Here is a 25,296-nt window from a genome sequence, read left to right as displayed (position 1 = left end):
CAAGTTGTCTCTCAAGGAGAGTTGATGTCCCTGGTCAGTACATGGCTAGTGTTATTTTCTACCATCCAGACTGGAGTTCCACACTTGAATAACCATGTAACTCATTTTCTCATTTTCTGAGACTCACATCATTCTCACTTCACCCAAAACAGCAGATAATCTGCACAGTAGTCTGGTGGTCTGGGACAAGGCAAGCTTTTATATGCAGCAGTTGTTGAAGCCTCATTCCAGAATCTACCTTCTAGGATTATTTTGTTTTGCACCTCACACCATAGTCAGCATTTCTAAATCCAACTGAAGACTTTTTTGTGACTGGAGTCCTCAGCAGGTCACCTTGGAGAAAGACAGCAAGGTTGAATAGTGCCAGTAAGGACAAAACATTGTAGAAGACTCTTCTAACATTGCATGAGATTAAGATGAAACTGTGTGGTCAAATAGAAAATATAGAAAAAAATTCTGCAATTCTTCATAAATAGACCAACAATACTTGTATAATGTATGAAATGCTAAATAAGCTACAGAACAAATAAATTCACCAATACAGTTTTCCACAAGCGTTTAAACACCAACACTGGAACTGTGTGTTGGTGTACAAAATCCTCAAACTGAGTCTGCAAAAATAACATTTTTGGCGTTTCTGTCAGTTTGCAATTTGAAAGACTCTAAAAATATGGACATGCTGAATTGCCCCTAGGTGTCAATGTGTGTGATTGTATATGTATGTCTGTCTGCCCTGCGATGGACTGGCGACCTGTCCAGGGTGTATCCTGCCTTCTGTCCAATGACAGCTGGGATAGGCTCCAGCACCCCACCGCGACCCAGAAGGATAAGCGGTTTAGATGATGCATGTATGTATGTATGTTTCAGTAATGATAATTCTGAAAGTTACACACTGGTTTTCAGACTTTGGGACACATTCACTTTCAAATAAACCACATGGCCATGAGTAACAGGGATGCAATTTCACTTCCTGCTCTAAAATGCAGGGTGTGTTGAAAATATGGCTCTGCCTGTGGACTAAAACTTTTGGTATTGACATGAAAATGTAAAACAGCATTTAGAAATAAAATTATAATTATTTCAACTTCACTTTCAAAGAAATAAACAATCTTAAATAGAATGCACTCATGTATTTAGAACATTAACACCATGTCTGTCCACACTTTCCTTCAACAGCTCTTAAAACACATCAGAAAAAAAGCTCATTCTACACAGCAATAAAGTATGTAACGCATCCAAGTTATCTTTCACAACACAGGCACACATGCACTAGCAGTGCAGTAAAATGCCCCCTACAGAGGGGAGTACATGATGCACACATTCACAACACACAGTGATTCCTTGTACATGGACAGTCAAATATACATGAAATACTGTGTGCTCACCAGTGAGAGACTGCTGATTACATTATAACAATAAATAAAGTTCACTTTTGAAGCCATTTCCCTTTCAGGCCTGTGATGAGGTCTTTCTAGCAAATCGTTATTGTCTATGGAAACATGATGAAAATCACTGTAAATGGAAAAGCTAAAGGGACTGCTCTTCAAATTAGAACATGTCTGTTTGTCCTTTTTCTTCTGCGTTCATAAATGCTGATCATTGCTGATCACTGACTGTCCTAAACTAAAATGCATCACTCTGTCTGCCACTGATAGAAAGGAGCAATATAACATGGAACAATATAAAATGAAGACTTTAAAAAATGAGGATTGACTCCTCTTTGTGTATGTAAACTGGAAATTAAACAAAGTTATATGCATAAGCAGAGCAGATGTGTGGTGGACGCTGATGTGCTCTCAGAGGCGAGAGGTGGTGCGAGGTGACTGGTCGGGGACGTCTTGTTTGCTGTTGCAGAGGGTATGATAGCTCTCCTCGGGCAGGGCATACATGGCCAGTGCCTGCTTGAACTCTCCCAGTGGACAGTAAACATCACTACAGCCAGGAATCTTCTGATCCTGTAGAGACGCACCAACACAGATTCAGAAGACCAGTCACTGAATGAATGCATTCTGCATGCACACTGTGCACTGAAGCTGACTGATTTTCTGGCTTAACTATTATTATTTATTGCTGGGTAATTAAGCCAAAATAATACAATCATTTTTTGAAAGTTTATTCAACAGTAAATAAACATTAAAAAGTAATAGTAATGGCAATATTTTCTGTAAAATTCATACATAAAATGCATTTTCCTGCTCTTTCTACATGAAAAAGAGTAAGCAGCAAACATGACAAAACAACAAATTCACTACAATTTGTTACGATGTGCAAAATAAAAACAATAATACAGTTATAACTACTTCTAGCACAACTGCAACCTAGTGATGCATAACTTTCTAGAGTCGACTCTGACTCCTGACTCCTGCTTCTGAAATGTGTCTCGTCCTCGACTCCTCTCCATTTTAAGACAATACAGTGCCAGAGCCGGGGATAAATGGGATGTAGCAGAGACTTAACCATCCTAAACATAGTTTGCCTAATCTTTTGAGTAGCTATAGATAGCGATATGATGAAAATGCATAGAATACTCCTATACCCATAGCGCACACATATCAGGTAGCTTAATAAGTGATTACTGCGCAATAATGCTTCAACAAGTCTTAAAATTAGATGAAGGAAGCTCAAGTTTGAACATGCTATTGGACGAGGAGAAACAGTGTACTGAGAAAATTATTAACCAGTTAACCTTATCTGAAGTGAAAGTTTTGATTAGCAGCTAGATGTTATCTTCTGTTTTTCTTTTCACAAGACGTTTGCATCTTATCCAAATTTTATGTTCCACCTGAAATGAGGCGCAGGTGCCCAGAATATAACTGCAGCACCATTTAAGGCTGGCAGTGCAAGTAGTGTTTTTTGATAGGGTGACTGGCCATCAACACATCCTACCTGTAGTTTTAATGCTGGCAGCATTTTCTAACATGGTGATATAGATGAGGCTGAGCTTCTTGTTCAAATTTTCCCATTCCACCTTTACTGGTGCCAGAGGTGCCAGAACGTAACTGATGCACCATTTAGGGTGTAATAGGAAAATTCAAACCTGAAGCTGGCAAATAAGGAGCTGACTTCAGCTTTGTGCATTTTAGGCTATCTAAAAATCCTATCTACAGTTTAACGTAGGGAGCTACCTGTAAATATGTACTACGGGAGGACATTTTGACAAGGTAGCACAATTCGGGCAGAACACCGGCAAGCTAAGAAGGAGAGCAACAGAGCTCGAGCTACATGTTTGACATAGCTAATGGACATATGTACTGTCCAGCTGTTGTATGAATAGTAATGTTACTGGTCAGTTATGTGTGGTGAAGCAGGTAAGATATCCATACTTTTACCCTCAGATACAAGAGTTTTAGCTCCTGAATAAGGTGGAGAAACTCTTCTTTCTCCTTTTGCTTTTCCAAAGAAAGAAGGCATCCTGCATAATGTCACAGTTTGCCCATTTTTGTGAAAAGCAAAGGATATCTTTTTGATTGGTGTTCTGCCCACTTTTTTCATGGTGTGAACAACACAGCAATTTTCATGTCACATCTGATGCAAAAAACTGTATTTCAATGTTTGTGTCATATATTTGCATCACGTTCAGGTGTGTTACAGCCTTACATCCAAAATTGAACGTGTTCTGTGGTGAGCGTAGTTCTTAACCGTCATTGAGCCGTATATTAACTGTATTAATCGCGTATTTCACTTTTACACCACTGTCATAAATATAAATTGCGCTTTGAGCCCTCCTCCTGGACATGTGCATTTGCTGACAAGCTGATAGATACAGAACCTAACTCCCTTTCTCATGCATGCGTGTCATGCAGGAATATGGATGCTACAGATGACACTCACGGTTACTGTTTTTATGTGTAAACAACCAAAATCACGAGCGTAACCTATAGCATCCATATGCCTGTGTGGCGCTCGTGCACTCGTTGGTGTGTGACGTGGTGCCATAAAGCATTAGGCAGTTCTCACTAAAGGTGCTGTGCCCACTCGTAAAGTTACATAGCGCTATAGCAGACATTCCAGGCCCGGAGTGGCAATGACAGACATGCCATTCTCCCTACTTTAAGTTGTTGTACCATCAAAATGATTTTGAAGCTGTTATTTGAAGGTAAAACTGTTACATAATGTTGCTTTAAAATGCATGTTAATGAAGTCAAGTGATCTAAGTTCTGAGGCTCATGAACAACTTCATATTCACAATTGCAAAAAGGCTTCTGTGCAGTTATTGATTAGTACCACTGCAACAGATGGTTCTGTTAAATTGGATTTTATAGAAGTACAAATTAAAAAAAAAAAAAGTTTTTGATTGCACCTTTGGTCCCACTTTATGTGGATAGCCCCCCTCAGACAATCAAACAGCTTTTCACATTGTGAATCTTAACAGCTTTTGATTTAAAACAATTTATGTTTAATACCAGGGTTGGGGTTAGGATTATGTATTGGCTTACGGTTTAAGGAGTTTAGGGTTAGAGTATGAGGTTTAAGGAAAATAATTCGGATGTAATAGCTTTTAGTTAAATGTAAGTTAAAGGCAAGGTAAGCTACAAATCATCTACAGTGGGCTATCCAAATAAAGTGTTACTTTTTTTTTTTTTTATGTTTTGTGTACTACTGTTATGCTGGCATCTTTTCCAACTTATCAAAGTGCAGAAAAACAAAATATTGTGAAATGTAATGCGGATCATCATGATCTATTTTTGTCATATTACCCAACCATACCGGACATTCCTTCTAACCAGTGACCAGTCTGGCCAGTTTAGATGCATCCATTGCTGAAATATTTGTTCATTTCTGTGCATACAGATGTGAAATCTCCATTGAAAAGCACTAGCGGTAAACAGGGAAGCTAAATTTACCATGTGCAATGCTAAGCACTGGTTAGAGGAGTTCCCCACCATTTTACTGTGGGGCAGTTAAAATGTGTTATCTGCAATGATGGAAGCATCGAACTTCTTTTTTTGGAGTGCTGTTTTTGTCACAGATCCAACTGGCCGACCTGACCTCACTAACACTCGTGGCTGAATGAGTCAGTTTGTCTAAGAACTTTTCAAGGGAGGCTATATATGAAAATGGTTGTAATTCACCGTTCACCTGATTTGGATGCAAATACCCTCAGATTAAAGCTGAAAATCTGCACTCATGTTCATTGTGTAATATTAATAATATCCTGTAGACAGCAAAAATAATAACTTTGTTGATGTCCAAATATTTTGTGACCTGACTGTATATGGCTGCTTTCGGGGACATGGACTTAGCTTTGTATTGGACTAAACTGTAATGTAAATGGTGTTTCACTATTTGAAAGGATAATTTAGTCTAGGTTTAGACATCTCGACCACACTGTTTTTAAGCAACAGGACACGAGACAGAGTGTGCTTTTTGCAGGTAACATCATGGCTGTGATTTGGTCAAGGGCATGAACTGAAGGCATGATGTTATGTGTGATAACACACAATCTTGAGTGTTCTGTTTTCTGCATTTTATATAACAGTTTTACAAAGTAAAGAAAAAGTAAAGAAAAATGTTTAAGCCAAAAAACTAGGGTAGGGTAAAGCGACGATTATTGTTACTTAGCAACTGGTGGCTAGCAAAATGACAAGTATGAAGGAAAAAACATGCTGTTATAGGAACATATAAAAACACGGCTAGAATGCATTTATGTTCAGACATAAATGTTCTATGATTGACCATGTGTCAAAGTGGTGTGAAGACTTTGTGTATGTATAAAGAATCTTACCTGACCGATGTAAGAGATTTTGACATAATACTGCTTGGTCTGCCGGTGCTGGTGCAGCTCCAGGGTGATGTCAGCAGCATACGGTGGCCATCTCATATCAAACACACCCAGCGCCATCAAGCACGGCATCAGCGTGGTATCATGCACCGAGTACAGGAACAGCTTCCTTGCACCGCAAACAGACATTAAGTGGCATAAATCTCTGAACTGACAACAATTTGATTCAGCCTTTCAAATTTTATCACAAATTGATTCAGTTAAATAATTTCAAGAATTCATTTTTTAAAAAAACAGACCAAATACACAAATGGGTCATTCACATGAAACTGCCTCAAACTAAGTCCATAAATATTTGGGTATGCTAATTGTTATGCAAATAAAAATATTAATAACAACTTTATTTATATAGCACCATAAAATGCTTCAAATTGACATTAAATAAAACATCAAAAGCATATATATAAAACAGTAAGTAGCAAAATAAAAAAAATTGAAAAAAATGCTTGTTCAAAAAAATGGTAATAATAATAATAATAATAAATAAATAAAAAGAAATATGAACAACTAAACATTGAAATATAAAGAAAACAATAAAATAAACATAGAATGAGAATGGAAAAAAATGAGAATAAAAACTCTGAACAAGTTGTGGTCTGTTAATTGTGGTTTTAGGTACCCATTAAATCACGCATTACAGTACTCTAGTCATGAAAAAACAAAAGCATGGATCAGCTTCTCAGCAACTTGCAGTTTGAGAAAAGGTCTAACTTGTGCTAAATGCATGTTGGTTTTATAACAATATTAATGTGAGATTTACAAGTTAAGATGGAGTCTAAAATTACACCAAGATTTCTAATTTCATCTTTCCATTGTGGAGCCAAACTTCCCAACTAATTTAAAACTTTTGTTCTCTCTGCTTTACTAATTATAAGAATTCCCGTTTTTTCTTCATTTAACTTAAAATAAAAAATTAAAAAATAATCTAGTTAATGATACTGGACAAACAAGTCAGTTTATTTAAAGCATTTGTATCATTTAAACATTATTTATGTGACTTATTTACTGCACATTATGCTTTCCATGGTAGTTTTATTATACTGTTATTATATATATTTTCTTCTATTTATGCATCTGTATAAAAATTTCCAGTAATATTTTGCTCTTGTTTTGCTCTTCATTGCACTTGTGCTGCTGTAATACACGACTTTCCCTCTGGGATTAATAAAGTTATCTATTTATCTATCTATCTATGTATCTCATCTGTCCATCTAATCGATCATAGCATAGCTGTGATAACTGACTTCATGCTTTTTAATAATGTAACCTAATGGAAGCACGTACAGAGAAAAAAGAAGCGGGCCTAATACAGAACCCTGTGGAACATCATGAAGTATGTCATATTCGATGGAGCAAAGTTCAGCTAAACTAACAAAGTACTTCTTACCTTTAAGACATGTATAAAACAACTTTAAGACAACTCTAGAAAGGCCTACCGAATTTTTGAACGATTCATAAGAGTATAATGGTCTACTATATCAAATGCTGTATTTAAATCTAAAAGTGCCAGTAAAAGTACAACTGGAATGTTTCATAAACATCATTTTCATTTAGGAACTCGTTTATTTGTGCAAAGCCTATTTTTCCTGTATTTTACTTAAAAATACTAGGTTTGAAATTGGTCTCAAATTACTTAAAACTGATGAATTTATTTTAATGAATTATCTTTCGGAGCTCTGTGTCAGATATCTTTCTAAAATCATGCAACGTGGATTGTGGTTGAAAAAATGTCAGAACCTCAGGTCTTGGGTATCCCAGCCTTGACTGAATATCAGTGACTATCATTAAAAACAGTGCAAAAGATTCACATATTGATGTAGATGCTTCACTAGTCACATAACCCCGTTCACTCGTTGACGATTCTGGAGTTTACAGTGCTTGATGGCTAAAGCAGTTTTGCTCAAATTAGGTAATTTCTGCTCTGTAGGTCTACTAGTTAATTAAATTAAATAGGAGTAGACATGAAATCATGAAAGTACTGCCACATATAACTATGAACTACAAAAGCAGTTCATTAGCCACACGATTTTATTTAACTGCCAGTCTGCCAGCACCACCTGCACTCTAGCTCAGCCCACTGACATGTCTGTAAATGTGAGGCAGTGCCATCGGGTTGTGATATTATATACACAGTAAATACATACAACAACAACAACAACAACAACAACAAAAAAAATCTCATGGCTTTTTTCATTTTGACATTTGACAACTATCATTTTTTGGTTGGACTTTAATTTCAAACAAAAAATGAGCACAAACTTTGTGGAATATTATTATACCAGGGATTAAACTGGGCTGAACCCCACAGCAGAGGAACACCAGCACGTTTGGTTCATGTGAACAGCAGGCAGTGCTGAACTCCAGTACTGTAATCTGATGGAAATATAAACTGTACTGAAAAATAATCTCTAGACAGTTAAACAGTATAACAGTTTTCCTTCCCATTGAAACAGGGTGATGCAACCAAACGTCAGACCACGTTTAGAAGAAGCCAAAAGTCATTACATTCGATCAAAGATTATATAGATATGGGAATTTTCTCTTTTGAATGATAAGACACAATGGATTTTACTAGAGGTGAACTCACAAGAAAAAAAGCTCTGTTTTGATTTCAGGTTCACTAAGTGAGCACGAGTTACAAGCCAAATCAATGAGACGCATATGACAAGACAGCTGGACAGTACATATTATTGAAAATCAAGCACATCAACGAAGAGATAAACAGCACCGACTGAACCCAATAACAACCAGCCTGTTCAAAAACACAATCAACAAACAAATACCACTAAAAAATATGAAATCTCTAAAAATAACAGAAGTAAAATGACATCCTAATATATACAGTCCTTTGGCTCCAGAGTTTAAAGATCAAAGGTAATTTTGTGCAAATGACACTAGAATAATTCCCTTAGAAAAGGATGTTTTAAACATCTGCTTGATTTCCAAATTGAGTCCCCAAGCTCTTTAGCTGGGCATCTAGACTAAAAAATGTGATACAGCTATCTATAAAAGCACTTGCAGTGTACATACATTAGTATTTAGTAACGCATCACTGGTAAAACTCAATCATTTCAAATCAAAGAAAGCTTGCTGTATCCTTCCTCACACACTGTGGTAGGATGTCGGGGTTACAGCTCAAACTGTACTAAGCCCCCCCATGACATCTGAACATTCTAGAGGGGGTGTGGCTAAAACAGAAAACTTACACAGATGGAATGAATGCAAGTTTTTAACAATGGGAATGAGTATTTTGACCTGTCTTCGCTGGCAACAATTTACTTTGTCTTGTACTATCAAATACAGTTAACTTAACATAATCTAACCTAACCTAAAGGGTACATTGAACAATATAAAACAGGGACAGTGCAGATGAGATTAGATCAAAATACTAGCTAGATATTAGCCTAACATTTTCCCCCCTTGCAAAAATGCAGAAAAGATATGTTAGCAGCCATACAATGTGTTTTGTATGTAAGCAGGGTGTGTGATGTAAATTTAAAATCTTATTAAAGTATTTGGCGGCAGCCCTAGACTGTTGTGACTGCACACACTTTGAGAAAGCCTACCCTATAGGTCACATCCTAGATGGCCTCACTGGGACTGTTTTCTCTCCATTGCAAGGGCACTTCATCTTGTTTTCTCACTTGGAATGGCATCTAATAGGAGCAGTTCATGTTTTTTTTTTTTTTTTTTTAAACAGAAAGGCACCTGTACGGAACATCAAGTTTATCCCATTGTGAGGACACCTATATGGCACCACATCACATTTTCTCCGCAGGAGGGTATCCATTAGGAAATTTCTCCACATTCTCCCGCATGTAGGGACACCCTTCACAGCACTGCATCACATTTTCTTCACTGAAGGGGCACTTCTCCTTTAGAGGAGCACCTGATTGGGCACTTCATCATGTTTTCTCACCTGTAGGAGTCACCTATACAGCACTGCATTCCACTTCTCCATTGGAAAGGGCACCCTTTGGGACACTTTAGTGACCCATGGGGTCAACTGCCAGTATTTAAAATTACGATTTCTAAACTGGCATTCATTTTTTTGATGTTCCAGCTAGATTCACAGACATTATTATGTTTTGTTGATTTTTTTTAAGTGAAAATAAGTCAACACATCCTCTATAGAGAACACACTTCTGCATATTTGCATGCACAATTACCATTTATTTAACATATTAGAAAAAATAAAACACAAAAATATGGACTGTGCAAAAGTTCACATCCATTTGGCACATTTTATGTTTTTTTTTTCCACCAATATGTTCAACTAAAATTGAGAAGAAAAAAGGTGTGTTCAACAAAATTAACAAAACATAATTTTACCAGGTTTGTTCAAATTTTGCACATGGCTGTATATCAAAGAAAAACTTAGTTAGTACTACTCAGCAGAAAAATATTGGTGTTTTCAGAGTCAGAGTCAAGACCAAGACTTTGAAGTGGCTGAGTCAGAGTCAAGATCGAGACCAGAAGTGGCCGAGACTGATACGAGGCCGAGGCCAGAAATCCATTTGTAGTTCATCATATATTCATCATAGATAATATAGATTAATAAATATTATATTTTAGAATATATTTTGTAAAATACAACATTAAATAATATTTAAACAAAAAAAAATACTGTATTATCTTAGTTCAACTTTGGATTTTAACTTTTTTCATTCTCTTTTTTTTTTCTCTAAGATTTATCCAGAATCACCACCCAAAGTCAACTGAATACAAAACCAAACAACATTTATACATTTTCATTATTAAATGAAAACATACTGATAACAACATTTTAATAGATGTTTGAATTTTAGAACCAAAAAAAACAAAACAAAAAAAAGCAAACAAATAATACCCATTTAAGCCATCATGAAATGGATCAATTACAACCCTATTTCTAAAAAAGTTGGGACGCTATGCAAAATGTAAATAATAACAGAATGCAATGATGTGCAAATTATTTAAACCCCAAATTTAATTGAAAATAGTAAAAAGACAACATATCAAATGTTGAAACTGAGAATTTTATTGCTTTTTGAGAAATATATTCCCATTTTGAATTTGATGCCAGCAACGCGTTTCAAAAAAGTTGTGACTGGAGCATGTTTACCACTGTGTTTCATCACCTCTTTTTTTAACAACACTCTGTGTTTGGGAACTAAGGAGACCAACTGCTATAGTTTTGAAAGTAATTTTTTCCCATTCCTGCTTGATGTAGGATTTCAGTTCAAGGTCTCCTTTGTCGCATTATTCCTTTAATAATACGTCAAATGTTTCAAAGGGTGACAGGTCTGGACTGCAGGCAGGCCAGTTTAGCACCCAGACTCTTTTACTATGGAGCCATGCTGTTGTAACACACGCAGAATGTGGTTTGGCATCGTCTTGCTAAAATCAGCAAGGCCTTCCCTGAAAAAGGCATCATCTGGATGGCAGCATATGTTGTTCCAAAACCTGCATATCATTCAGCATTAATGCTGCCTTCACAGATGTGCAAATCACCCACGCCATGTGCACTAATGCACCCACATAGCATCATGGATGCTGCCTTTTGAACTATGCGCTCATAACAAGCCGGGTGGTCCTTCTCCTCTTCAGCCCGGATGATGTGGCATTCATGATTTCCAAAAAGAATTTTAAATTTTGATTTGTCAGACCACAGGACACTTTTCCACATCACCTCAGTCCATTTTAATTGAGCTCAGGCCCAGAGAAGGTGGCAGCATTTCTGGATCCTGTTTATATACGGTTTCTTCTTTGCATGGTTTTAACTTGCATTTGTGGATACAATGATGTTCTTTTATTTATTTATTTATTTATTATTATTTTTTTTTTTGCATTGCCCCGTCCCAACATTTCTGAAATGTGTTACTGCCATCAAATTCAAAATGGGCTTACATTTAAAATATTGCACAGCTTCCCAACCTTTTTTTGGAAATGGGGTTGTAGATCTTCAACTGGCAGTGAACAAATTGTATTTAAACATGTAGAGAAAAGACGGTTTTATTCTGTCTGAAGGTTTTGTTGATATTCAGTAATTACAGTAAAAAGTTCAATGTCCAGATACCTCAGATGCAGGCATTGCACTTGGCTGGTCTAGGGTTTGCCCTACTCCCAAACCAAGACTAGACTGAGTCAAAATCATGTTGGGATGGCTCATTTATGGCCTGAGACTGAGCTTGGACTTGAGTACTACAACACTATTTGTGGCACTACTTCTAAAATTCAGATTTAACCCCTGATTATAATTGATTCTAACATTCAAATTAGATGCAATTTAATCACCGTTTACCTTTGATATTTTATACCTCTAACCCAAACACATAATGCCAAGTCAAACTGTAGCAGCTCCATTTTCAGGCCTAAACACTAGAGGGCTGCAGGAATCAAATCTTGACTACTTTCAAATATAAACTGCTTTATGCCAATGAGCAGGCAAAATAAAATATAAGTAAAAGACAAAAAGTGACTGTATTTGGATAATGTGTTATTTCCAGTATTTGTATTGACCATGTAGGTTTTAGTGCTAAAAATATGAAGTCTTACCTGTCTTCATCCAAGGCACTACCCTGCACTTTCATCTCCATGTTGCTGAGGAGTATGTGGAGGAAAGGACCAACACACAGCTGTAGAATCTCCCTGAACACAAAAAACAACCACACCATTACTTTTCTGTAAAGGTCCCACTACTCCCTGCCTTTCAGCAGATACTCAACTAAAAAGTGTTGAGAACTGTCTCCCCTTCTCTTAGAAATTAGCCACAGCCAGTGGGTATTCAGACACTGCTGTTTGTATTTTGATCATTCCATGTCAACTCACTTAGGGCCTCTCTGGTCATGTCATGGATTTTCATTAAAACATTAAAAGAAAAAAAACATTAAAAGAAAAAAAATCAAGCAAGAATCCAAAATCTCTATATAAAAATTAGGAGTAAAGTGTGTAAGTTTATATCATCTGGTTTCATGCCTACAGAGTCATTTACTGTATAATAAATTCAAGCTTTCAGTCAGTTTTCAAATTATTTATGCAGAATGTAAGTTTTATGTAGCATTCCAACATCTCTAATAATTGTGCGTATTTCTGCATACAACATTTGAAGCCATGATTGACATTGTGAGTCTCTCAACAGCTAAAATATATTTCATAGGTCTATGGGTTTGTGTCCCAGTCAGAGGCATCATTTTCCTTTCAATGGAGAATCTCCATTTAAAATGCTGTGTCTAGAGCTAGGCCTAATCCATGTCCAGGAACGTTTCTCAAAAATGACTAACTTGAGAGATGTGGAAGTTACCTACTAACACAACACAGTACCATAACAGACACTGGGTTTTGAACTTTGCATTAGCAACAGTCAGGATGGTCCTTAACGATTAGAAAGGTCTCAAAACCCCTCAGCATTAATGGTGCCTTCAGAGATGTGGAAGTTACCTACTAACACACTGCAGTACCATAACAGACGCTGGTTTTTGAACTTTGCATTAGCAACATTCAGGATGGTCCTTAACAATTACAAAGGTCTCAAAACGTGTTTCCACTGTGCATCAATCATCCATCTCGGATGAGCTCTAGCCCTGAGAAACAGCGTTTCTGGATGTTGTTGATATAGGGCTTAAGCTGTGCATCGCAGAGTCTTAATTTGCATTTGTTTGCCCATGTGGTTTTATTCATTACAGAAGCATGTTGGTTTTTAATGCAAAGACGTCTGAAGGACTAAAGGTCACGAGCATTCAAAATTGTCTCTTGGCCTTCCTCTTTACACACAGAGATTTTTCAGGATTCTGAATCTTTGTATAAATGTTACGGATTGTAGAAGGTGAAATTACTAATTTCTTTGCAGTCATGAAACATTGTTCTTACTCTGTTAGACTATTCGCTTATACAGGTTTTCAAAAAAAAAAAAAGGGCTGCCTGAGCCTTTTGTGAGTGCTCGTTTTATACCCAATCATGATAGCATCACCTGTTTACCTCTGGAAAGAGTAACACTGTACTTTGATGGTCCACTGTAGATGCTGTTTAAATGCTCAGTCTGTCTTTAACTAATATTTAACAAAATATCTATTAAATGCAACAGAACTTGAGTTAAGTTGAGTGTAATAGATTCTATCAAATCAAACCTTACTCCTAAATCTAACCCTAACTTCAACACAAAGCCGACACCTACTCCTAAACCTAACTCTAACCATAACATTGTTGATAATCAACTAAGTATCACCGGAAGGTCTGTTATTCATTTAAGTATCTGTAGATGATCCATAAGAGACCATCAACATGTGACTATCAAAAGTTCCAAACCTGGTGATTTTGATCATTCCTATTCCAACCTCTCTGGAATGTGTTGCATTAAATTTGAAATTAGCTAATATTTTTCACAATGTTTGTAAGGTTGATAAGGTTAAATATTTGATATCTCTTCTTTGTGTTGTTTTCAATTAAATACCTTTTACAACAGATTACAAATCACTGTTTTCTGTTATTATTTGCACTTTCTGTAGTTGCATAATGATAAAACAGATTATTTTATTTGGGAAAAGCAATCAGAGGCACCGACTAACTGCCTATCTGGATTCAAGAGCCCTAAAATCTAAAGAACTAGTACACAAACTTGGTGTATTAATGGATTCTGATCTTAAGTTTTAGCAGTCATGTCAAAGCTCTCACTAAATCAGCATTTTGTCACCTTAAAATCATCAACAAGATCAGAGATTTTCTGACTAAAGCAGACCTGGAGAAACTCATCCACACCTTTATTTATAGCAGGACTGATTACTGTAATGGTCTCCTAACTGGACTGCCAGAAAAAGACTATCAAACAGCTTCAAATGATTTGAAATGCAGCTGCCAGCGCTCTCACTAGGAGTGAAAGAACACATCACCACTTTTTTTAAATCCTTACACTGGCCAGCACATTTATTTTACATGCTGCAGCGATATAAGCCGAGCAGAACTCTCAGATCATTAGGAACCAGTCAGTTAGTCCTGCCAAAGGTAAAATCTAAACATGGAGAAGCAGTGTGTAGCTACTATGCTGCTCTTAAATGGAACCAGTTGACAGAGAACATTAAAAGAGCCCTGACACTTTTAAATCCAGGCTTAAAACGTTTCTATTTGAGGAAGCTTTCAGCTCAGTGTGAAACATTCTCAGCTTTTCTAGCTCTTCTCCTCTGTAACCGCACTTTATTATCCTTTATTATTGTAATTAAATTTATTTGATTTTTAATTATTCTAATTTAATTTCTAATTAGATTTTTAATGTAATGATTTCCTTTTAAATCTATTGTTTAGTCATGTTTTTAATCTATATTCTTCTTTACTTTTTTAATGACTCTCTATTCTCTCATTTGTAAAGCACTTTGAATGACAGTGTATGAAAGGTGCTACGTAAATAAACTTGCCTCGTCTTGCCTTCATCTACAGTCCCGACTTTTTTAAATTGGACTTTTAGAAGGAAAGGCTTTTCTGTGTTTTAACACAACACAGCAGTTTGTAGATAAAGGACATGATTTTTGAAGCTAATACAAACTGTAGGCACGTATAAAATCACTATCTCTCGCTCACATTTCCATATGTATTTCTCCTGCTCAAGCTGGCTGAACCTGCTTTAAACACACAAGGCACAGACCTGTGCCTGCCTACTGAAGTGAGTGAAAGAGCAATGAAGAGTTAAGAACAAAAGCACAACAAAAACAAAGACAAAATGGGGGAAAAACAAAACAAAAAAAAAACAAAAAACCCAGGACTAAAAATACCCAGAGGAAAAACATGCAGATTATACAAATAATGTACAGCATACAGCTAACTGAATGAGGACCACACAAATCCTATCGTAATGTTCAGCCCTAACTTTATCCTTCCGCACATCCTTGAAGGCAGTAGATGCCTTCTCAGTGTGGCTCACCTGTTACTGGGATCAAAGATGTGATAGATCATGTCCACAGCTCTCTGCTCTACTCTGGCCCTCCAGCTGTCCAGCACTGCAGGACATGGCAAACCATGAGTCTATAGGGACACAGGGATGCAATTAGAGCAAACCAAAATAAAGCATGTACTTTGTACTATACTACTTTCATGTCTATATCTGCTAATGCCAGTTTATATGGTTTTGCATACTCAAAACTCTACAAACAATGTACTCTAAACTGTAAATTTATTACATTTAAGAGCAGACAAAGTCCAACACTTGCCAGTTCTACTGATGCCAGTATTGGTGTTTTGGTATCGTTGAAAATCAAAATAAAATTGTACATTTATTATGTCTGACTGCTGCCAAAGTACAGCTCTTTGCATTAATGTGTAATGGGGTGAGGGGCCATAACCTAACATGGAGTACAATGTAACATGGACATTTTATGTAGTTAGAGTTGTAAGTAATCAAGATTCAGATTCAAGAACGTGCTTTTGGTCATGTTCTTATATTACAATAGCAACATCATTTGTGAATTTTAACAGCTATCAAGACATATATTTCTTGAGATAAACTAAAGCCCTGTTTGGATAGGATAGTTTTACATAAGGAGGTGGTGTAGTGTAATTTTTATAGCCATTTCTCAATTATTTTAGTCCCGTCCTGATGTGCCATGTCAGTCATTTTTACAGACTGGGTGACTCCTGTGTCAGTAAAGATTCCAGCACTTTTTACCTGCTATAAAGCGGACTGTAGATATAACCTCAGGTTATATTAATTCTGTGCAAATTGACATGTCAGTAAAATATGCTATGATTTCTGTGGAAAAGGAGTTTATTAATTATGGAGGCACTCAAAGAAGCACGTGTTCCGTTTTGCTAAATTCAAGCTGATCCGCACTGTCCTACCTCAAATGTACAACTCAGAACATTAAAACGTAAACATTACAGAAAAAGCTATGATTTTATGTGCCGATGCTGACTGTTGGCTGTGAATTCCCAAGCTAATGACAGTCTTTTCTGGAGTACAGGCAGTGCATAAATCAAGGAGCCCCTCTCATCTTGGTCATTTATTCCATGATTTCTCTATACCAATGACTGTGTCTCTGAGGAATCAGTTGTGAGCACCCTGAAGTTTGAAGATGACACCACTGTGGTGGGCCTCGAGCAGCTGGTCTCCTGGTGCAGCAGCAACCACCTGCTGCTGAATACGGAGAAGACAGTGGAGATGGTGGTGGACCTCAGGCGCAGTTCCTGGGCACCACCATATCCAGGGATCTGAAGTGGGAGATGAACACGGTCTGCATAGCACAGCAAAGCATATTCTTCCTTAGACAGCTCAAGAAATTCAACCCGCCGCAGATTTTGATGATCCAGTTCTACACAGCGATAAGTCCATACATTCATCATCCATAACCATCTGGTTTGGTTCCTCCACCTCACAAGAGCGAGCCAAACTCCAGCACATAATCAGGACAGTGGAGAGGATCATTAGATGTGGTCTGCCAACGCTACAGGACATCTGCAACAGCAGTGCGACGAAGCAAAATTACAGCCACCCCCTTTCATCCTGGACATCACCTCCTCCAGCCACTCCCCTCTGGTAGAAGATTCAGGGCCATCAAAGCCAGCACATCCAGACATGCTAATAGGTTTTTTCCCCAGAGCTGTAGCACTTATCATCCACCATGGACATTTTGCACTTTAAACTTAAACTGAACCAACAAACCTTCCTTGCAGTATTACAGTATAACTCCTCCTGTAGCATAATGCCTATTTGCACTACTGTTATTTGTAAAAAAGAATTTTTTTCAAATATTTGTATCATTCTGCAATATTCTGCATACATAAATTTTTATAGTATATTTTATAACTGCACATGTACAGATATCCATACATCTTATATCTCCTGAGCTCCTTTCACATTGGCTGTTCTTTTTATTGTAACTCTTTATTCTATATTCTATTTATTGTATTTTATTTTACTTTTCCTTTAGTCTGTGCGCTTGTCTGGTCTGTTTAGTATGTTACACATCATACACGTGTGCACTCACCAAGACAAATTCCTTGCATGTGTAACACACTTGGCCAAATAAAGCGATTCTGATTCTGATTATTTCGTGTGAATTGGTCTCAAACATTATGGTTATCCTGTGGTAAACTGGCATTACGCTACCTCCCCATTAGAAAACCAATTCTGTCAAATAGTGCTTAAGCTACCCTATGGAAACAAGGAGATAAATCCTTATAAATGCAGTATAAAACAGTATAAATTCAAAAACATTTTTTGCCATCACAAATGTACTACAGATGCCATATAAAAAAATATATTTCAATTTTATAGTGCTGTTTTTTTTATTTTTTAAACATTGAACTGTACTGAATTAATTTTGTCTGTATCAACGGAAACAAAAGTTGATGTTTTCATTGGTAGCAGAGGTGTGTAGGTTGCTTCTGTAAAACTGATTAATCTTGCTCAAAGACTAAAGTTATGCTGGATCATTATGTTGACACTAGAACCAAAAACTAAACTCATACTGATGTGAAGATTTTTCGAAGGATCCGCCGATGCTTACATGATACACATATAATGTGCCATCTGGACATGACATTTATAACACTACTTTGAGACAATGTCAATAATCCCATGTCTGTGTAATGCTGATTAACCTCTCTGGCCACCATGTCATCTCTGATGAGGATGAAATCGAGGCGCTGGTGAGACTGGATGCCCAGCGCGCTTTGAATGCTTCGAAGATCTGAAGCAATGTCCGGCAACGTAGACGACTCTGCCCAGCGATAACTGCAGGTCCAATGACAGAACAGCTCATCACAATCAGCCCATTACATGGTTAAGTGGTGACTCAGGGTTTTGAGTTCAGGGTATTGAGTTCAATTATCGCACATCTTGCACATCTAGACACTACTTCACACCTAGACACTTTATTTTAGTACCAATATATGCTCATGTTTATTCAGTATTGTCATTATATGCTGTCACCTGTGCCTCCTTGTACATTCACCATTGCACTGCCTTTTTTACTGCAAGATAGATCTTCTTGCATATTTTTATATATTTCTAGTTGTATATATGCCTGTAGATAGGTTTTTGTATATATTCTTCTTTTTATATTGTATCACCCTTATTATTATAACTGTCCTGTGTTGTGTGACTGATAGTGGCTGCTTAATTTCCATCGGGATCACTAAAGTATCTATCTATCCATCTAAATCAGAAGAGCTGCAATTTTTCCAAATATAAAAATAAGAAGAACAGGGGAAAAAAATAATTCATTTGTTCATTTTACATAATATATATTAATAAATCATATTTAAGATATGTGAGAGAAAAGACAATATAATCTACAAATATTATTATTTATCATTATATTACAGTCTTATTCCAATTTTGCATTGTAACTTTTGGAAATAAATGATGGTGAGGTTACTCTCAGTCCTTTCCTTGTTATTAACAATTCACCACCTAAAGTCTACTGAATCCAAACTAAACAATATATATCCATTTTCATTATTAAATGTAAACAGTAATAATAGCATTCCCTTCCGCCCTCAGGGAATGTTTGAATTCTGGAACCAATGAAAAAACAAATGACATAACAGAATCCAAATGATTTCAAGACTGAGACTAGTTAAGTTACACTAGAATCAAGACCACATGTACAAAACCACACTCACCCACCTCTTTCGCATCTCTATATGACACTTTCTGTAATACTGCTTAACTAAAGAAGCACAACACACTCCACTGGTGAAGTGAACGGGCAGAGACTCCACTTATTTTGAAAATGGGCATATACTGCTTGACCCACTTCCAAAAGACAATGAAATCGACAAACTGGGCTAAGACAAATGATGACCTAATTTTTTTTGGCATGCAGCTCGTAGACTTAATTTGATACACGTACTCCAGTCTCACCAGAGTATGGTGAGGCACAGAATGAACGGTGAAACACAAGGAATGTGTAATTGTTTAAAAGTAATGGATTAATAGTATGGTACAAAAGTAATTGTTTTATTATAATAATAGCACCATTGTCTTCATATAGAAGCAACTGCCTATACAATGCTGCATGCACATGTCTTGTGACAAGTAGCGGATCGGTTATCAACGATTTGCTGTTGGAACTGACTTGAGTTTTACAAATGGTATTAAAGTGTCTAGTTTTTGCCTATGACTACTATATGGGTAATAAGGATTAAGACTAATGAATGTGCCATGTGTTTTACCAGACACCTTTACTGTGGGCTACTATCATCAATGAGTAAAACAGGATTTACTTCCACATCAGTGCAGAACTTACCCACTGCGCAGTTTCAGCAGTTTGCATCCATAGTAGTTTGGGTAGAAGACTTCTCTCTCTGCTTCCACTGTGAAGATAGGCACAATGTCTAGAGAAAACATAAAGGGAAATATCACAGTTCTTTAGAGTTGTTATTTCTCTTTTTCAAAACTCTTCACTCAGTTTGCATAACAATACTCTATCTGGACCAAAGTGAAGAACTTTTTTTGTCCTTGCTTGAATACAGAATGCATTCAGAGAACATAATTTCCAATATTCTGTAGCTTACATTATTCTGAAGCTTGCTTCCATTATTACACAAATGTTAACTCCAAAACTAACATGATATAAATAAAATAAACATGAAATAAATAAACTGGACATAAATTTGCTAAGTCACAAATACTATATTGAACAACAAAGTCCAAAATTTATAATTATTACAGAGACTAGTTGCAACTCAATATATGTAAAAAGGCCAATCACTGATTCCTCTCCGAGCTGAAGTCCTACTCAGGTGATGATGCAAGTCTTATCATGTACATGCCTGTGAAAATGTATTGTGATATTATATTTTGCCATATAACCCACCCCTACTACTGTTGATGTTTTGATTAAATTAGTTGTGTTGGGATGTTTTTGGAGTGTTGATGAGCATTTTGAGTATAAAATTAACTGTTTTGTGAGCTGCCTGCTTCTGCAGGGAGGCTTATGAAGAATTTTGACAAAATGAACTTGGTACTGTAAAATGCTTCTTAGCAGTTTGTCCTTACCTGTCTGTTTCTGCTGGAAGAGCCCTGCCACCAGGCACTTGGCTGATTCAATGGTGCGAACAATGTTGGTTGAACGAATGCTGCAGTGGAAGAGGAGCCTCAAAACTCAAACTGGCAGTCAGCAGTGTTAACATTACAAAACAGCTTATACTAGTAAGATAGGAATTCACAAATATAGAATTTCTAATTCAATACCCAAAGGTGGGTAGTAAGCAGTCACATTTACTCAGTTACATGTAGTCAAGTAAAATTTTGATAGATTTGTCCATGTCCTGTATATTTTCAAATGAAAATACTTTTACTTCTACTCAACTTTTCAGTCACTTTTGTTTTAGTTACTAATTAATTTTCTCTGTACAATTTCAGTGTTACGCTGGTGACCACATCTCTACTGCTTTGTGATTGGTCACACGACTGACTTCGGAGGTTCAGGACTTTATTTTAGACAAGTGTTCAGAACAGTTTACTCGTTAACTCATTTACTATTTACTACATAGGGAACTAGCTGGGGAAAAAAAACATGTAATGACCAAAAGATTTACTTGAGAATTTGACACAGCAACACTACATAGTGCACTATTTCTATAATAAGGAACGTTCCCAAATGCAGCTTGAGTGCATCAGAAGAAGCACATAGAAGCAAAACATAGGCAGAGCCTAACAAACTTTACTTATGCTAACAGATGCTGGATGTGCGAAAAAAGTTACATTTCATGTCTGCGAGTTACTTAGGAAATTATTTAAACTGTTACTTTCGTAATTCTGCTCAGACTGTTTTTTTTACTACATTCTTCATTTCATTATTTCACCAAAATTCTTTTACTTGAGTATGGGTTTACGCTACTCTACCCACCTCTTCTGAAATCCAACAACTGTATTTTTTCTGTTTACACAAAAATCCATATATGAAGTACATTGAGCGTAAGACTCTATTGATGGCTCATTTATTAAAGTCATATAGTTAAGACATTTACTGTAAATATTTACAGAGTTTTTCAGATACTCTTCTCCAGAGCTACTTGTAATGGTCATTAAATGTAAAGTTCTAGTTCTAGTGGTGGTCCTGCCTACACAGAGAATCGAACCCTGGCCTCCAGTGTACAGGGCTGTGATGTGCACTATGCTAACAAATAGAGGATGTTGCAGGCATTTGAAATGCCCAGTAGTGACTGCATGTGGACTAGAAATATCTATTGCATTTATAAACTGTAATTCTAATATCAGACTCATAATACATTTTCCCATTTATTAGCAAATCGCATAACATCCTTTAAATATTTATGCACCATACAGAAAAGTCCATGACAGAGGTTGTGGATAACTCACTAAACTTCTTTATGGTTGAAGGAAGGGGTGAGGAAGGCCACATCCTGTATGTATTGTTTCCTCAGTCTCACGCCAAGATCATACATCTGCTGCATGCCCATTGTGGTCAGCTGACCTGGATATGTACCACCCTAAAAGTAAGAGGTCAATACGTCAATGCCCATGCCTTGCAGTGACTGACAATTGCGGATTTCTGTTGTTCATTTTTTCTTTTTAACCCAACCCACCAAGTACTATACATTTGTCTTTTACAGACCTTTCACTTGCAAATAGTAAACACTCAAAGGCTTTATTTATTTATGTTTTTAGAGCAGTGGTCACTAATCCTCTTCCTGGTCCATTATCTAATATTCCATTATCTAACACTAACGCATCTGATCAAGCCAATCAAAAGCTGTGTTCAAAACTGCACACTACATGTAAATATCTTAAAACAGATGGTCTAACCTGCTGCCTGGCTCAGTTTTATTCAACCAAGTAAAATAAAAACAGAAAGCAGTGAAACCAGTAATCTGTATTGAAATGAAAAGATCATTTCATCATGTTCCAGGGTCAATTTAAGACTAGAAAAGTTGTTAAATGTTCAGAAAATATTTAAAAAGATGTAACCACGCTTGGGTATAAAGAGAGCATCCAGAAAAGGCCTCGTCTTATATGAACAAGGATGGGTCGAGGCTTTCTACATTGCCAAAAAATGCATCAGAAAATAGTTTACATTTTAAAGAACACCTCAATGAGCACATGCAAGGATTTTAGGTATTTCAACCTCTACGGTGTACAAGCATTCAGAGAAACCAGAGAAATCTCTGCGCATAAACAGCAGGGCTAAAAACTACAGTTGAATATCTTTGTGACTTTCGATTCCTCAAACAACACAGCGTTCATTAACCGGCATGCTTCTGTGATGGTGTACACATTTTGGAGCAACACGTACTAACTTTTAGGCACCACCTCTTACCGAAATAGTGTATATGGTCCTGGACACACCACCAAAGTATAACCTATGTATGGGAAACACTGCACACTCCAGGAATACTTCACTAAAAGTTACAGTAAAAAATTGAGAGAGAAATATGTAAAGTACTATGGAGCTTTCAACCGTTCAACAATTCACATGGAAACTAGCAGTATGTTCAGTAAGAGCTTGCTTCTTCACATAAAAAGTTAATATACTCTTTGGAGAAACATATTCTGACATTCCATCACGAATTTCATTCTGCTGCTCAGTTTGCTACTTCAAGCATTAAGCGTAAAACTGCTTTTAAAAGCTGTGATATTATTACCGTCAGCAACTAATCTGTAATCAATCAGAATTTTAAAGCACCTTTCAAATCTTTTAGGCTGCCATAACGCTTTTTTCCTTATTCCATTCTGTGCTTAAAGGGCCCTGTCTTTCATTTTTCTTGCATTTTATTTTCAAGGTCACCTGAGGTCCATTTTCAGCATTTGTGTTGTGTTATATACCAAAACAATAATAATTAATTTCTACATCATTTTCTAACTTCTCTTTATCCCTTAAATTAAACAGTCTGTTTTTGTTACTGTGCCTTTAAGACTGATATACGTAAATGAGCTCTGTTCTGATTGGCTGTTCTGTATTGTGCCTCATTTTAAAGTCTGGGCTGAAACACTCTTTATAAGTACAGTGTGAATGGGTGTGGCTTTAAGTGCTGTAAGCTGAATAGGTAGATATATGCTTTTGCATGACATCACAAAAACAATAAATTCAGAGCCGACATGGTACGTTTAGAAACTTTGACACTGTTTACATATGACATCAAACTCTTTTATTCCAATGTCACCTACTTCAGATCAAAAGCATGCATGCACTTACTGTCAGTGTTTTGGCTCTGTAGCCGTCCTCCACTGGTGCAGGGGGTCGAGGGCCACCCTGTAGATCTGTAACCACATAATCGATTTTGGTGTGAGCTGGAACCTCCAGCAGCTCAGGAACCCACTGTGCCTGAGAAAAAAACAAAAAACTTCTTTATGAATAGGCATCAATGTATATTGAGCTTCTAACAAACACAGCGTGTAACAGCTTGATGCTTGAAGCCTGTTGCTTTGCTCCAATGTCTAATAACATGCAGCATGAAGTATCAGAGTCTTCTTTATTCTAAACCAGAGCAATTCAGCACTGTAAAGATATCTGAGTTGGTATGTTTCTCTACAATGAATTATTTCACATCACCACTCTGAAGGACTGTTTAAATTGCAACATTTGAATTATCAAGCAATTCTGAAAAATCAGCGGACTGAGTTCTCCTATAACACACCTCCCTCTAATGTTCACAGGTTCCTGACACCACTAATGAAGAGGATGAATGAAGGCTTTCATATAAGAAATTTAATGTATTTTTCAAAATATTACAATATATTTTGTGTGCGACAGACGCTTTAATATCCCAACATCACACTGCAGTGTTTTCCATCTTCATATGGGCTCCACGGTGAACTCCAGGATCAGGCCTCTGAATTTAAACTACGTTCTCACCTCCAAAACATCCGGTATAGATTTCAATGGTGTTCTCGCTCCATGCCTGAACAAAACTTGGACAAGTTTAAGCTCGTACTGAGACGAGGACTGGCCAGAGCTTGGAGAAGTTTTGCTCGAATCCAAATCTGTCTGGACAGGCTCAGTTTTCTTCTGCCACCAGAAGGTCGAGCCAAGACCAGCTGCGCTTAAAACACTTAGGCGCGTCCACCAGCTCCTCATGACGAACCTGTGGAGAGAGACACGCTAGATGAACCAACCTGAACAACACAGTGAGCAAAGAGCAACATTAAACTGCCCAGTATAAAGGACATTCAACCATCTACAATGATACACGCTGTCCTGTAGCTGATTAGTTTGAGACAGCTATAAAACTTTACTGCCGTCGCTGTCATCGTATTTGGCTTCTCGCTGGCAAGCATTCAGTTTCAAAATACCAAACCTATTTTCAGTTTCTAGCCTATGGCCAGTTAGTAGCTTATTCAGTGCAGTCCTCATTGAATATCCTTTCAACAGCCTGGATTATTCCTATTGACATCTCAAAGAGCCAGGCGAACACTCACCGGGATCAAGAAAACACCAGCTCCTGATACAGGAAGGCTGAAAATGTTAGGTTACTTACTTTTATGCTGTTAGTTATCGTAGATCGACTTCTTCTTTTCTCGACTTACATCTGCATTCATTCCTGTTGGCAAACTTTGGGTAGTTATTTTGAAAAGGCATGACCCG

The 25,296-nt window shown here is 36.9% G+C and overlaps 1 protein-coding gene across 1 annotated transcript; it reads right to left on the bottom strand.

The window, feature by feature from the left end:
• Nucleotides 1–1,115: 1,115 nt before the first annotated feature.
• Nucleotides 1,116–25,296, bottom strand: acp6 (acid phosphatase 6, lysophosphatidic). Its single transcript, XM_036571903.1, has 11 exons — nt 25,190–25,296; nt 24,568–24,796; nt 23,908–24,036; nt 22,074–22,204; nt 20,748–20,827; nt 19,996–20,083; nt 18,344–18,476; nt 15,669–15,769; nt 12,320–12,412; nt 5,726–5,891; nt 1,116–1,955 (listed from the first exon to the last, which is right to left on the bottom strand). Exons 2-11 carry the CDS (start codon nt 24,787–24,789, stop codon nt 1,797–1,799), a joined length of 1,302 nt encoding a protein of 433 aa, XP_036427796.1. The 5' UTR covers nt 24,790–24,796; nt 25,190–25,296; the 3' UTR covers nt 1,116–1,796.

The sequence above is a fragment of the Colossoma macropomum genome, unplaced genomic scaffold (assembly GCF_904425465.1).
Source record: "Colossoma macropomum unplaced genomic scaffold, Colossoma_macropomum, whole genome shotgun sequence".
In the NCBI taxonomy this organism is placed as follows: domain Eukaryota; kingdom Metazoa; phylum Chordata; class Actinopteri; order Characiformes; family Serrasalmidae; genus Colossoma; species Colossoma macropomum.
This window is presented reverse-complemented; position numbering and strand designations above follow the sequence as displayed.

Coding starts and splice junctions, on each gene's coding strand:
- acp6 (XM_036571903.1), bottom strand. CDS start 24,789: ATGAGGAGCTGGTGGACGCGCCTAAGTGTTTTAAGCGCAGCTGGTCTT. Junction 22,205..23,907: donor ACAGAGCCAAAACACTGACA/GTAAGTGCATGC, acceptor TCTTACTTTTAG/GGTGGTACATATCCAGGTCA. Junction 20,828..22,073: donor TTCAACCATAAAGAAGTTTA/GTGAGTTATCCA, acceptor CTTCCACTGCAG/CATTCGTTCAACCAACATTG.